Source organism: Prionailurus bengalensis, chromosome B1, assembly GCF_016509475.1.
Source record: "Prionailurus bengalensis isolate Pbe53 chromosome B1, Fcat_Pben_1.1_paternal_pri, whole genome shotgun sequence".
NCBI lineage: Eukaryota > Metazoa > Chordata > Mammalia > Carnivora > Felidae > Prionailurus > Prionailurus bengalensis.
In genome coordinates this window covers 63217156-63230452 of record NC_057344.1, presented here as the reverse complement: position 1 = coordinate 63230452, position 13297 = coordinate 63217156, and the positions used below count along the sequence as shown (strand labels likewise).

The following is a 13297-nucleotide window of genomic DNA, read 5'->3' as shown; positions in this document are numbered from 1 at the left end:
CCATTTTATTTATTCATTTATGTATTTATACATTTTATTTTATTTTTGTTTTTAATTTTTCTAATTCCAGTATAAATTAACATACAGTGTTATATTAATTTCAGGTGTACAATATAGGGATTCAACAATTCTATACATTACTCGGTGTTCATTATGATAAATGTCTTGATTCCCTTCACCCATTTTACCCATCCCTCTACCCACCTCCCCTCTGATAGTCACCAGTTTGTTCTCTGCATCTAAGAGTTTGGTTTTTTGTCTCTTTTTGCTTTGTTCATTTGTTTTGGTTCTTAAATTCCTCATATAAGTAAAATCATATGGTATTTGTCTTTCTCTAACTTATTTCACTTAGCCTTACACCTTCTAGATCCGTCCATGTTTTTACAAATGGCAAGATTTAATTCTTTTTTTTATGGTTAAGTAATATTCCACTATGTTCATAGATATAGATATAGATATATAGATATCACTTCTTTGTCCTAATTCATCTATCAAAGGGCAGTTGGGTTGCTTTCATACTTTGGCTATTGTAAATAGTGCTGTGATAAAGGGGTGCATGTATCTTTTTAAATTAGTATTTTCCTATTCTTTGAGTAAGTACTTAGTGGCAGAATTACTGAATCATATGATAATTATCTTTTTAATTTATTAAGGTTTTCCACAGTGGCTGCACCAGTTTGCATTCCCATCAACAGGGTACAAGGGTTTCTTTTCCTCCACATCCTTGCCAACACCTGTTATTTCTTATGTTGTTGATTTTAGCCATTCTGACAGGTGTGAGGTGATATCTCATTGTAATTTTGATTTGCATTTCCCTGTTGGTAAGTGATGTTAGGCATATTTTTATGTATCTGTTGGCCATCTGGATGTCTTCTTTGGAGAAATGTCTGTTTATGTCTTCTGCGCATTTTTAAATTGGATTATTTGGGGTCTTTTGGTGTTGAGTTGTATAAGGTCTTTATATATTTTGGATACTAACCCCTTATTGAATATATCATTTGCAAATACCTTCTATTCAGTAGGTTGTCTTTTGTTTTGTTGATCATTTCCTTTTCTGTGCAGAAACTTTCCAATAGTCTATTTTACTTTTTATTTTGATTCCCTTGCCTTAGAGGTATATCCGGAAAAATGTTGCTACTGCCAACGTCAGAGAAATTACTCTTTATGCTTTTTTCTAGGATTTTTATGGTTTCAGGTCTCACATTTAGGTCTTTAATCCATTTTGAGTTTTTTTTTTCCTATAGCGTATGAAAGTGGTCCCTTGCACGTAGCTGTCCAGTTTTCCCAACACTGTTTATTGAAGAGACTGTCTTTTTCCCATTACATATTCTTGCCTTGTTTGTCAAAGATAAATTGACCATACAATCATAGATTTATTTATGGATTCTCTATTTTGTTCTATTGATTTATGTGTTTATTTTTGTGCCAGTACCATATTGTTTTGATTACCACTACTTTGTAGTATATCTTAAAATATGGGATTGTGATACCTCTAGTCTTCTTCTTTTTCAAGGTTGCTTTGGCTAGTCTTTTGTGGTTCCACACAAATTTTAGGATTATTTTTTCTAGTTCTGTGAAAAAAATTATTGGTATTTTAATAGGGATTGCATTAAATCTGTAGATTGCTTTGGGTAGCATGGACAATTTAACAATATTTGTTCTCCCAATGCATGAGTATAGATTATCTTTCCATTCCTTTGTGTCTTCTTCAATTTCTTTCATCAGTGTTTTAGTGTTGAGAGTATTGGTCTTTCACCTCCTTGTCATCTGCAATAGTGAAAGTTTAACTTCTTCTTTACCAACTTGGATGACTTCTATTTCTTTTAGTTATGTGATTGCTGTGGCTAGGACCTCCAGTACTATGTTAAATAAAAGTGATGAGAGTGGACAGCCTTGTCTTGTTCCTGATCTTGGGAGAAAAGCTCTAAGCTTTTCACCATTGAGTGTGATATTAGCTGTGGGTTTTTCACATATGGTCTTTATTATGTTGAGGTATATTCCCTCTAAACCTACTTTGCTGAACATTTTTATCATGAATGGATGTTGTAGTTTGTCAAATGCTTTCTCTGCATCTATTGAAATGATCATACAGCTTTATCCTTTCTCTTGTTAATATGATGTATCATGTTGATTTATTTACATATATTGAACCACTCTTGCAACCCAGGAATAAATACCACTTGATTATGGTGAATGAGTTTTGAATGTATTGTTGGATTCTGTTTGCTAATATTTTGTTAAGGATGCTTGCATCTATGTTCATCAGAGATATTGGTCTCTTTTTTTGTGTGGTGCCTTTATTAGGTTTTGGTATCAGGATAATTGTGGCCTCATACAGTGAATTTGAAAGTTTTCCTTCCTCCTTTATTTTTTAGAATAGTTGAGAAGGATAGGTATTAACTCTTTTTTAAATGTTTGGTAGAATTCATTTGTGGAGCCATGTAGTCCTGGGCTTTTGTTTTCTGGGAGTGTTTTCATTACTGATTCAATTTCATTGCTGATAATCAATCTGTTCAAATTTTCTATTTCTTTCTGATTCTGTTTTGGGAGATTATATATTTCTAGGAATTTATCCATTTCTTCTAAGTTGTACAATATTTTTGCATATAATTTTTCATATTATTCTCTTATAATCTTTGTATTTCTGTGGTGTTGGTTGTTATTTCTCCTCTCTCATTTCTGATTTTGTTTAGTAGTTCCATTTTATAAAGCATAATATTTTAAATTAATTGACTTCAAAGTTGGTACTTGAAGTAGAACAAAAAAAAATGGTGAGACTGTTAGGATACATTATTTAGAGTCAAATTATAAATGCAAAAATAATCTTGCATATCTTGAACAGAATGTAGAAGTATATTAAAAGACTGATAATCCATGACCAAGTGGGATTTATTCCAGAAATGCAAATGTAGTTTATAGCATTAAATAAAAGTATTAATATAATTCACCATATTTATAGGTCAAAGGAGAGAAACTGATGTTCATCTTGATTGATGCCAAAAATGCATTTAATAAAGTTTAATATCCATTTTCAATGAAAACATTCAGTAAAGTAGAATTAGATGAATATTTCCTTAACTCATTAATGTCTGGGGTAAAATAAAGGGGCCACTAATATATTAAAACAAGGAGTTCAATAAGAGCTGGAATAGAAGCAGCAAAATTGTCATTTTTGCAGGTTATTTTAATCTATATATACATAAAATTAATAGTTGGCTTATATACAAAAAAAAAATCCCTAATAATAAAATATGTTGGCAGACAACATGTTGATTTCAATAGCCACAAAAATTTAAATTACATAAGAAAACATTAATAACAAGTGCTATATGAAGAAAATGATCAAACTTTATTGAGATCTGTTTGACTCCAAATACAGTGCTAATCACTATACTGCATATATTCATACATATTAATTTATAGATAAAGGTAGCATTTTGTGGGGTTTTTTGTTTTGTTTTTAGATTTTTATTTATTTATTTATTTTAATTTCCAAGACAGAGAAAGAAAGAGAGAGAGCGAGCCCAAACAGGGAAGGGGCAGAGAGAGGAAGACAGAGGATCTGAAGCAGGCTATGGGCTATCAGCACAGAGCTGGATGGGGGCTCGAACTCACTAACTGTAAGATCATGACCTAAGCTGAAGTCAGGCACTTAACAGACTGAGTCACCTAGGCACCCCAAGGTAGCATTTTGAATAAGTGGTAAAGAAAGGTCATTCAGGGGCGCCAGGGTGGCTCAGTCGGTTGAAGGTCTGACTTCAGCTCAGGTCACAATCTTGCGGTCTGTGAGTTCGAGCCCCACGTTGGGCTCTGGGCTGATGGCTCAGAGCCTGGAGCCTGCTTCCGATTCTGTGTCTCCCTCGCTCTCTGCCCCTCCCCCATTCATGCTCTGTCTCTCTCTGTTTCAAAAATAAATAAACTTTAAAAAAAAATTTAAAATAAAAAAATAAACAAAAAAAAAGAACGGTCATTCAGTAAGGGTTTGGGACAATAGATTAGTCATCCAGCAAAAAACAAAAACAAAAAACATACAGATCCAGACTTTAACTCCTTTTGCGTAAATACCTCCTAGATATATCACAGATGGAACAAAAGTACTAGAGGGGAAAAAAATGAGTAAATATTTTTCCCTTTGAGATATGGGAGACTTTTAAAAAATTGTTTAATGTTTATTTATTTTTGAGAGAGAGACAGAGCATGAGTGGGGGGAGGGGCAGAGAGAGAGGGAGACAAAGAATCCAAAGCAGGGTTCAGGCTCTGAGCTGTCAGCACAGAGCCTGATGAGAGGCTTGAACCCGCCCACTGCATCATGACCTGAGCCGAAGTCTGATGCTTAACCAACTGAGCCACCCAGGTACCCCATAAAAAATTGTTGTTTAAGTTTATTTATTTATTTTGAGAGAGACAGAGACAGCATGAGTCGGGGAGGGGCAGCAAGAGAGGGAGAGAGAGAATCCCAAGCAGGCTCCCCACTGACAGCACAGAACCCAATGTGGGGCTTGAACACAAGCAGCTGTGAGATCATGACCTGAGCCAAAACCAAGAGTCACATGCTTAGTTGACTGAGCCACCCAGGTGCCCTGAGATATGGCAAACTTTTTAAAACCATGTCACAAAAACTCAGAAACCAAAAAGGATAAGATTGTTAACTTTGATCTTTTAAACTTTTGCATTGCAGACAACCAAATGGAAAATGAACTCCTAATTCACACTATATGGAAGGGAGAGAGACAGAGGACAAATTAGAAAAATGTTTCAGAAAATGATATATAACAAAGTGCTAATCCACACACACATATGTACACACACATATACATGCATACCTTTATGGGGGAAAAAACAAAAGAAAGATGACAAAAGAATATGAACAGGAAATTTATAAAAAGAAGTAATCCAAATAACCAATAAGCATAGGAGATGCTTAATTTTATTAGGAATCAAATACTAGCTAAGTAAACTATTAATGAAATATTATTGTTTGGTCCTCAACAAATATTGAAAAGGTTAATAACATTCAGAGTTGGATATAGTCTCAGGAAATGTATACTCTCATGTCCTACTGGTGAGAATGTAAATTGGTACAATATTTCTAGAGGATAGTTCCCCAATATTCATAAAAATGACCCAAAATCACACATGCATGAATTTATCCAAAAGAAATAAAGGGATAAGTGAGAATAGATATATTCTCACAGGATACTCATCGTGGCTTTGTTTATAATGGTAGAAATTTAGAAATAGCCTAGATAAGTTGTGTCAAGGTGACACATGAATTCAGTAGAATACACTGAAGCCTGTAGGCTAAGAGGTAGGCTGGTCACCGCCCCTCTGGTCCCTCCATGCTCTCCAGGCTGTGCTCACTGAACCTAGCGCCCAACCATGGTGTACCCCCTGGATCAGGCTATTGGCCTCTTTGTGGCCATCTTCCACAAGTACTTGGGCAGGGAAGGCGACAAGAACACCCTGAGCAAGAAGGACTTGAAGTTGCTGATCCAGAAAGAGTTCACCATTGGCCCAAAGGTGCAGGATACTGAAATTGCAAAGCTCATGGATGACCTGGACTGGAACAAGGACCAGGTGGTAAACTTCCAGGATTATGTCACCCTGATTTTCATCTACAATGATGCCCTTAAGGGCTGAAAATAAATCAGGAAGGTGGAGACACCATCTATAGGGCCTGCCTAAGTCAAATCCAGTGGTGGGTAATTGTTCGATAATTATCTTTTTTTTTTTTTTTTTTTTAGTTAAAAAAAAAAAAGAAAACACTGCAGCCTGTAAAACAAGAAAGTAGTTTTTTATTGACGGGTATGGAAGGATCTCAGGGACAAATGATTAACTGAAAAGAAGCATGTTTCAGAACAGTGTATACAGTGACTGATTTCCCTTATGTAAAATTGCACTAGTCTACAAATGGGTAGATATGCCTAAAGGATGTTCACCACACTGTCAGATGTTTTCTCTGGTGGTGTGCTTTTAGGTGTGTATTTATTTTCTTATTTGTACTCTTCTGTCACGTTAGAATTTTGTTCAAGTTGCTGGAGGGGTGGTGTGGGGGGGATGGGCTAAATGGGTGATGGGTACTAAGGAGGGCACTTGTTGCGTTGAGCACCGGGTGTTAAATGTAAGTGATGAATCACTAAATTCTACTCCTGAAACCGGTATTACACTACATGTTAACTGACTATAATTTAAAGAAAATTTTGAAAAAAAAAACGAATTTTGTTCATAGTGAGCATATATCATGTTCTAAAAATAGCAAGCTAGTTTTAAAAATTGATGCTATCAAGAGGCGCCTGGGTGGCTCAGTCGGTTAAGTGGCCGACTTTGGCTCAGGTCACGACCTCGCGGTCCGTGAGTTCGAGCCTCACGTCGGGCTCTGTGCTGACAGCTCAGAGCCTGGAGCCTGTTTCAGATTCTGTGTCTCCCTCTCTCTCTGATCCTCCCCTGTTCATGCTCTGTCTCTCCCTGTCTCAAAAATAAATAAAACATTTAAAAAAAAATTAAAAAAATTGATGCTATTAAAAAAGAATTAAGAAAAAAAAGGACCCTAAATGCAGCTCCTTTCAGCACAGCAATGCATATGTTAGCAGATATGGCAACAGTGATCATGTCAAGGAAAACTTCTCCCCTAAAATACCGTCAGTCCTAAAGAAAAATGTAAAAAAAAGCTCAGCGACTACAGGAGATGTTGAGAGGTATTTAGTACACTAGAAATAAGGTGGTTAGTATAAGGTCAGATGACTGCCTACCCAATAATGTGGCTTCAAAGAGTTCACATTGTATCTATGTATCTTTTTAAAACATTCTACCACCAAAATATTACATTTATACTCAAAAGTGGCATTCATTATTCAGAAACTTAAATCTCTTGAATTTACAAAATATATTTGCATTCCTGTGAAATATACAAAAATGATGCATCACAAGGCTAGGAAAAGCATCATTGTAAAGCACTATCGACTTCCATGAAGGAAACATTCGGAGTCACAGGCCAAAATATAGCATCAGGGCAAGGCCAAGTCTATTGCACACTATTGCCAGAAGCATATTTCTGGCAAAGAAACAGAATTGGTAATTGAACTATCAAATGTATTTCAAGAGGGTATTATGTTCCAAAAGAGTGGAATGGATTTAGAAATAGATTTAGTCTTCCCTTCCATGACCTGAAGCATTTCTGAACACAAGCAGCTATTAGGCAAGATCTCCACAATATTGAGAGCAACAAATGTGGTCTTTATATTTCTTTTTTTTTTAAGTCTTTATTCTAATCCTAGTATAGGTAACACAGTGTTATATTGGTTTCAGGTGTACCATGTAGTGACTCAATACTTCCATATGACACCTGGCGCTCATCACAAGTGCACTCCTTAATCCCCGTCACCTATTTCAGCCATCCCCCCACCTACCTCCCCTCTGGTAACCATCAGTTTGTTCTCTATAGTTAGGAGCCTGTTTCTTTGTTTGCCTCTCTCTCTTTCCCCCTTCGTTCATTTGCTTTGTTTCTGAAGTTCCACATGTGAGTGAAATAATATGGTATTTTGTCTTTCTCGGACGGACTTATTTTGCTTAGCATAATACTGTCTAGTTCCATCCACGTCATTGCAAATGGCAAGATTTCATCCTTTTGTGTGGCGATTCCATTGTGTATGTACCACATCTTCTTTATCCATTCATCGGTCAGTGGATACTTGGGCTGTTTCCATAATTTGGATATTGTAGATAATGCTGCTATAAACATCCGGGTGCATTTTTGTATTTTGGGGGTAAACACACAGTAGTGCAATTGCTGAATTGTAGGGCAGTTCTATTTTTAACTTTTTGAGGAATTTTCATACTGTTTTCCAGAGTGGCTGCACCAGTTTGCAACAGCGCGAGAGAGTTTCCCTTTCTCCACATCCTTTTCAACACCTGTTGTTTCTTGTGTTGCTGATTTTCGTCATTCTGACAGGTGTGAAGTTGTATCTCATTGTTTTGATTTGCATTTCCCTGATGATCAGTGATACTGAGCATCTTTTCATGTGTCTGTTGGCCATCTGGATGTCTTCTCTGGGGGAATGTCTGTTCATGTCCTGTGCCCATTTTTTAAATTGGATTATTTGTGTTTCGGGTGTTGAGTTTATAAGTTCTAGTATTGGATACTAACCCTTTATCATATATGTCATTTGCAAATATCTTTTCTCATTCCATAGGTTGCCTTTTTGTTTTGTTGTTTCCTTTGCTGTGAGGAAGCTTTTTATTTTGATGAATTCTCAATCATTTAGTTTTGCTTTTGTTTCTCTTGCCCTGGGAGACGTATCTAGAAAGAAGTTGCTATGGTCAGAGTAAAAAAAGTTACTGCCTGTGTTCTCTCCCAGGATTTTTATGGTTTCAGGTCTCACATTTAGGTCTTTAATCCATTTTGAACTTGTTTTAGTGTATGGTGTAAGAAAGTGGTCTAGTTTCATTCTTTTGCATGTTGCGGTCCAGTTTTTCCAACACCTTTGTTGAAGAGACTGTTGTTTCTGCCATTGGATATTCTTTCCTGCTTTGGTGAAGATTAATTGACCATACAGTTGTGGGTTCATTTCTGGTTTTCTATTCTGTTTTATTTATTTATTTATTTATTTATTTATTTATTTATTAAATGTTTATTTTTGAGAGAGAGAGAGGGAGAAACAGATTACGAGGGGGGAGGAGAGAGAGAGAGAGTGCACACGAGTGAGCATGATACACAGAATTGGAAGCAGGATCCAGGCTCTGAGCTGCCAGCACAGAGCCCGATGAGGGGCTCAAACCCATGAACCGTGAGATCATGACCTGAGCTGAAGTCGGACGCTCATCCAGCTGAGCCACCCAGGCGCCCCCTCTTCTGTTTTATTTATGGATCTACGTGTCTATTTTTGTGCCTTATCAAAATACCAGTAGCATTTTTCAGAGCTAGAACAAACAATCCTAAAATTTGCATAGAACCCCCGCAAAAGACCCCAAAGAGCCAAAGCAACCCTGAAAAATAAAAGCTAAGGTGGAGGCATCACACTTCCAGACGTCAAGCTATATCGCAAAGCCATAGTGATCAAAACCAGTATGGTACTAGCACAAAAATAGACACATAGAGCAATAGAACAGAATGGGCTTTATATTTCTTAAAATTTTTCACATATAGTTATTTAAGGTTTAGTTTTTTCATGTAATGAAACTGCCAAAAGGCATCCTCTAAATAAAATGTTGTCTTAAATAAGCCTCCTTAACACTGTATATACATTGAGTCAAATTACATATTCTACTGCAATTTGATTGAGAAATTTTAGACACTGCTGTCTAAAATTCTATTCCAGTTCTAGCAGTGTTACACTGTTTGGTTTGGACAAATGTCTTTATTTCTAGAAGATTTTGTCAGCCCAATAAACAGACAGAGAGCCGGGGCGCCTGGGTGGCTCAGTTGGTTAAGTGACCGACTTCAGCTCGGGTCATGATCTCATGGTTGATGAGTTGGAGCCCCGTGTTCAGCTCTGTGTTGACAGCTCAGAGCCTGGAGCCTGCTTTAGATTCTGTGTCTCCCTCTTTCTCTGCCCCTCCCCCACTCACACTCTGTCTCTGTCTCTCTCTCTCTCAAAAATAAATAAACATTAAAAAAAATTTTTTTAAATAGAGACAGAGAGGGAAGAGAACATTGCCTTATGCCACAGGGGGGCAGTAAGGGTTGGTTAATGAGATAATATTGATAAACTATTTTTGGGAAAAGGAAAAAAAATGCTATGGGTGCACTTATTCCATATTGATAACTAAAGGGAAAAAATGAAAGCATGTGTAAACTTTAATATTTTTGGTGTTTCACATTCATAGACAAATTCTACCTTGTTGCTTTGCCAAGGAAAGTAAACAAATAAAAACCAAAAAACCTTCAGCTTTAGAAACCCAAGTTCCCAAGGTCAGAGAAATCCTAACAGAGGACAAGCTTACCACATTGTTCCAATGTTGTTCAGCCTTATCTATTCGTTAATCGCTAACTTCTGGATCTCATTTTTGTAAGGAATGTGCATAAGCCAATTTCATTTAAAAACGGAAATGCAGAACCACATATTTTGGAAAAGGGATTGAAAATAGAAAACTCACTTAGATTAGTCAAACAGCTCTCTAAATTCTATTTAGCAAAACAAAGATTATCATGGGCTGCTAGCCTTTATTAGTTGCAAAATCTCTAAAGTCAGTGCAAGGTTCTAGGACCAACTGTAGAGCCTCATAGAAACCTGCATATTTCCCCGAGGGACCAATTCATTTATAGTTTACAGCCCTAACTCTTAGTCTAATGCAATTTGGAATATCTACAACAATAACGGCTTATCCTTTAGAATTTCTTTTTCAGTTTTGGCAGATTTACTAACCAAGCTCCCAGGAGCAGTACAGTGGGAGCAGTGATTCTGAAACAGAGTACAGAGTCAACCCCAGGCCCTCCACTCCTGACTCCTCACTCAGGGGTGAATGAGAATCTCCAGGGTATGTCAATGGAAAAGAATTCAATATTATAATTGGGGTGCCTGGGTGGCTCAGTCGGTTAAGCATCCAGCTCTTGGTTTTGGCTTAGGTCATGATCTCTTGGTTTGTGAGTTCAAGCCCCATGTCGGGCTCTCTGCTGTCAGTGCAGAGTCTGCTTGGGATTCTCTCTCACTTCCTCTCTCTCTGGTCCACCCCCACTTGTCCTCTCTCTCTCTCAAAATAGATAAATAAACTTTAAAAAATTATAATTGTATATTTTTGCAGAAACACTGATTTTTGTAACAAGACACAGAAGGTAAAACTCGGGAAAAATTAGGTGTATAGGTCAAAAAAGCTTGAGAAGCATGTATAAATACTGAAAACTACTGTGAAGGAAAGAGAGTTAAAAAGAACTGGTCATTTAGCTTGGAGTTTCAGAAAATTTTCTTGGTAAAAGAGGTGACAGAGTGATGGGGAGGATCATGCAGTACGGAGTGTTCTAGTTTCCTCCCCCATCCCATACTTGTCGAGTTCATGAGCAAGCTGTGAATTTGGAAGGCTTAGTCTGTGCCTTGATTAGTGTGATAAAAGGCTGAGTTCAGTTGAAATCTTTGGTACTGCATTTCAGAAATGAAACAGATAAAACTAACCCTTGCCAAATGTCAATTCCAAAAGGTTAAAGTATTTGACTGGGTCTAAGGTGGTTGGGAAAATAAACAGTGGAAGATGTGGTAGTGAGAGAGAGAGAGAGAGAGAGAGAGAGAGAGAGAGAATGCATGGACACAATTGGGAAGAAAAGAAGAGAGAAAATTAAGAAAAATTTATTTGACTTTTAGGTTTACAAAGAAACACAGGATCACTAACAATAAACCATCATCAAATTGAACATATAGTACTTAAAATGCTATTTACTGCAGTGCACAGGGACTAAACATTAATTTTTTTTTAATGTTCATTTATTTTTGAGAGACAGAGACAGAGACAGAGTATGAGCAGGGGAGGGGCAGAGAGAGAAGGGGACACAGAAACCAAAGCAGGCTCCAGGCTCTGAGCTGTCAGCACAGAGCCCCACTGGAGGCTTGAACTCATGAACTGTGAGATCATGACCTGAGCCGAAGTCGAACACTTAACTGACTGAACCACCCAGGCACCCCTGGATTAAACATTTTTTTTAAACATTTGTTTGTTTAAAAATTTGTTAATGTTTTTATTTATTTTTGAGACAGAGAGAGACAGAGCATGAGCAGGGGAGGGGCAGAGAGAGAGGGAGACCCAGAATCTGAAGCAGGGTCCAGGCTCTGAGCTGTCAGCACAGAGCCCTACACAGGGCTTGAACTCACAGACTGTGAGATCATGACCTGAGCTAAAGTCAGATGCTTAACTGACTGAGCCACCCATTTATTTATTTATTTATTTATTTATTTATTTATTTATTTATTTAAAAAGCTTGTGCATGTGAGTGCAAGTGGGGGAGGGGCAGAGAGGGAGAGAGAGAGAGAATATCAAGCAGGTTCCACACTCACTGCAGAGCCTGACGTGGGGCTCAATCCCATGACCTTAAGATTATGACCTGAACCAAAATCAAGAGTCAGAGGCTTAACTGACTGAGCCACCCAGCCACCCCAGGGATTCAACATTTTAAGATAATGAGTCTATTACTGCCAGAAACTAGAATCACAAATAATACTCAAAAGCATATATCATTTGGAGGCAAATAGCATAGCAAACATGCACATATTTTCATATGTTTACCATTCCTTGCACAACAATTACACTGAACTATTAGAGAAACGCATTCCCTGGAGAATAAACAGGGACATTCTACCTGTGTCCCATGGAAGAAGACTTATTTTAAGAAACAAGCAGAGTCAAAAAAGAAAAAAAAAGATATAAGCAGAGTCAATTCTGGAGCGTAATACTCATATTTTTTGTGTTTCCCATAATTTTTCTTCTCAGGTTGTTTTGGTACAGTTAGGTCTCAGTGTGGTACAGTGTGGTATAGTTGTGTCATGATGTAATGGGGTTTGTCTGGGCTGACTTATTTGGGTTAAAATATCCAACGTAATCCTCTATTTGCTATCCCTCCTAAAATGCTTTGTTAAAAGTCATCAGTAGGTGGGCAAAATTGCTTAATGTGGGAAAAACTGTAATTCAGAAAAATTATCTGAAAGACTTTATAGAGTTCTTTTTGAGATCTACAAGTTTGTATTTTAAAGCTCTTCTGGAATGTGGGCTAATTTCCACAAAACTTCTAAGGAGAGCTTCTTTTGAACCTGTTTTAACAAACAGATAAAAATAATTTTTAATTTGTTCATCATTCATATGCAAATAAATGTTGCCATAGAATTTCAAGAATGCTTGAAAGGACTTTCTGAAGACTGTTAATGGTTCCTCTTGGATTTTTTTCATTAATAATTTACTTAGCAAACACTTTCTTCAGAAGAAGTACAAACGTTGTGATCTTGCCTTACTAGAACTATCTCAACTTCTTACAGTACTAGGTTTTTTTAGTGAGATATTACTAAATCCTCATCATTACTTTATTCACCACACAACAATGGTAGTTGTGTCATGTGTATACAGCTTGGTCCAGACAGCAGTTCCTTATGGTTTGATTTTTAGCTATTTCTAGAACACTCATTTCAACATTAAACAAGATTCTGGAAAATTTTGTGGGTTTTTTGTTGATTTAGCTAATGAATATTAACTCTGTCTTTTTCCACATAAACAATGTGTTGGGAGATGGTATAGCCAAAGGTAAGAATACAAAACCTTAGCTGGAAGTGATAATGAGAATAAACTAGAGCTGACTAAGATTGGAAGGTGAACCAGAACGGTCCAGAAA

The 13297-nt window shown here is 36.9% G+C and overlaps 1 protein-coding gene across 1 annotated transcript; it reads left to right on the top strand.

The window, feature by feature from the left end:
- The first annotated feature begins 5351 nt into the window (after window positions 1-5351).
- On the top strand, window positions 5352-5660 carry LOC122467735 (protein S100-A6-like). The gene has a single exon (XM_043554326.1). It carries the CDS (start codon window positions 5380-5382, stop codon window positions 5638-5640), a length of 261 nt encoding a protein of 86 aa, XP_043410261.1. The 5' UTR covers window positions 5352-5379; the 3' UTR covers window positions 5641-5660.
- The last annotated feature ends 7637 nt before the right edge of the window (window positions 5661-13297 follow it).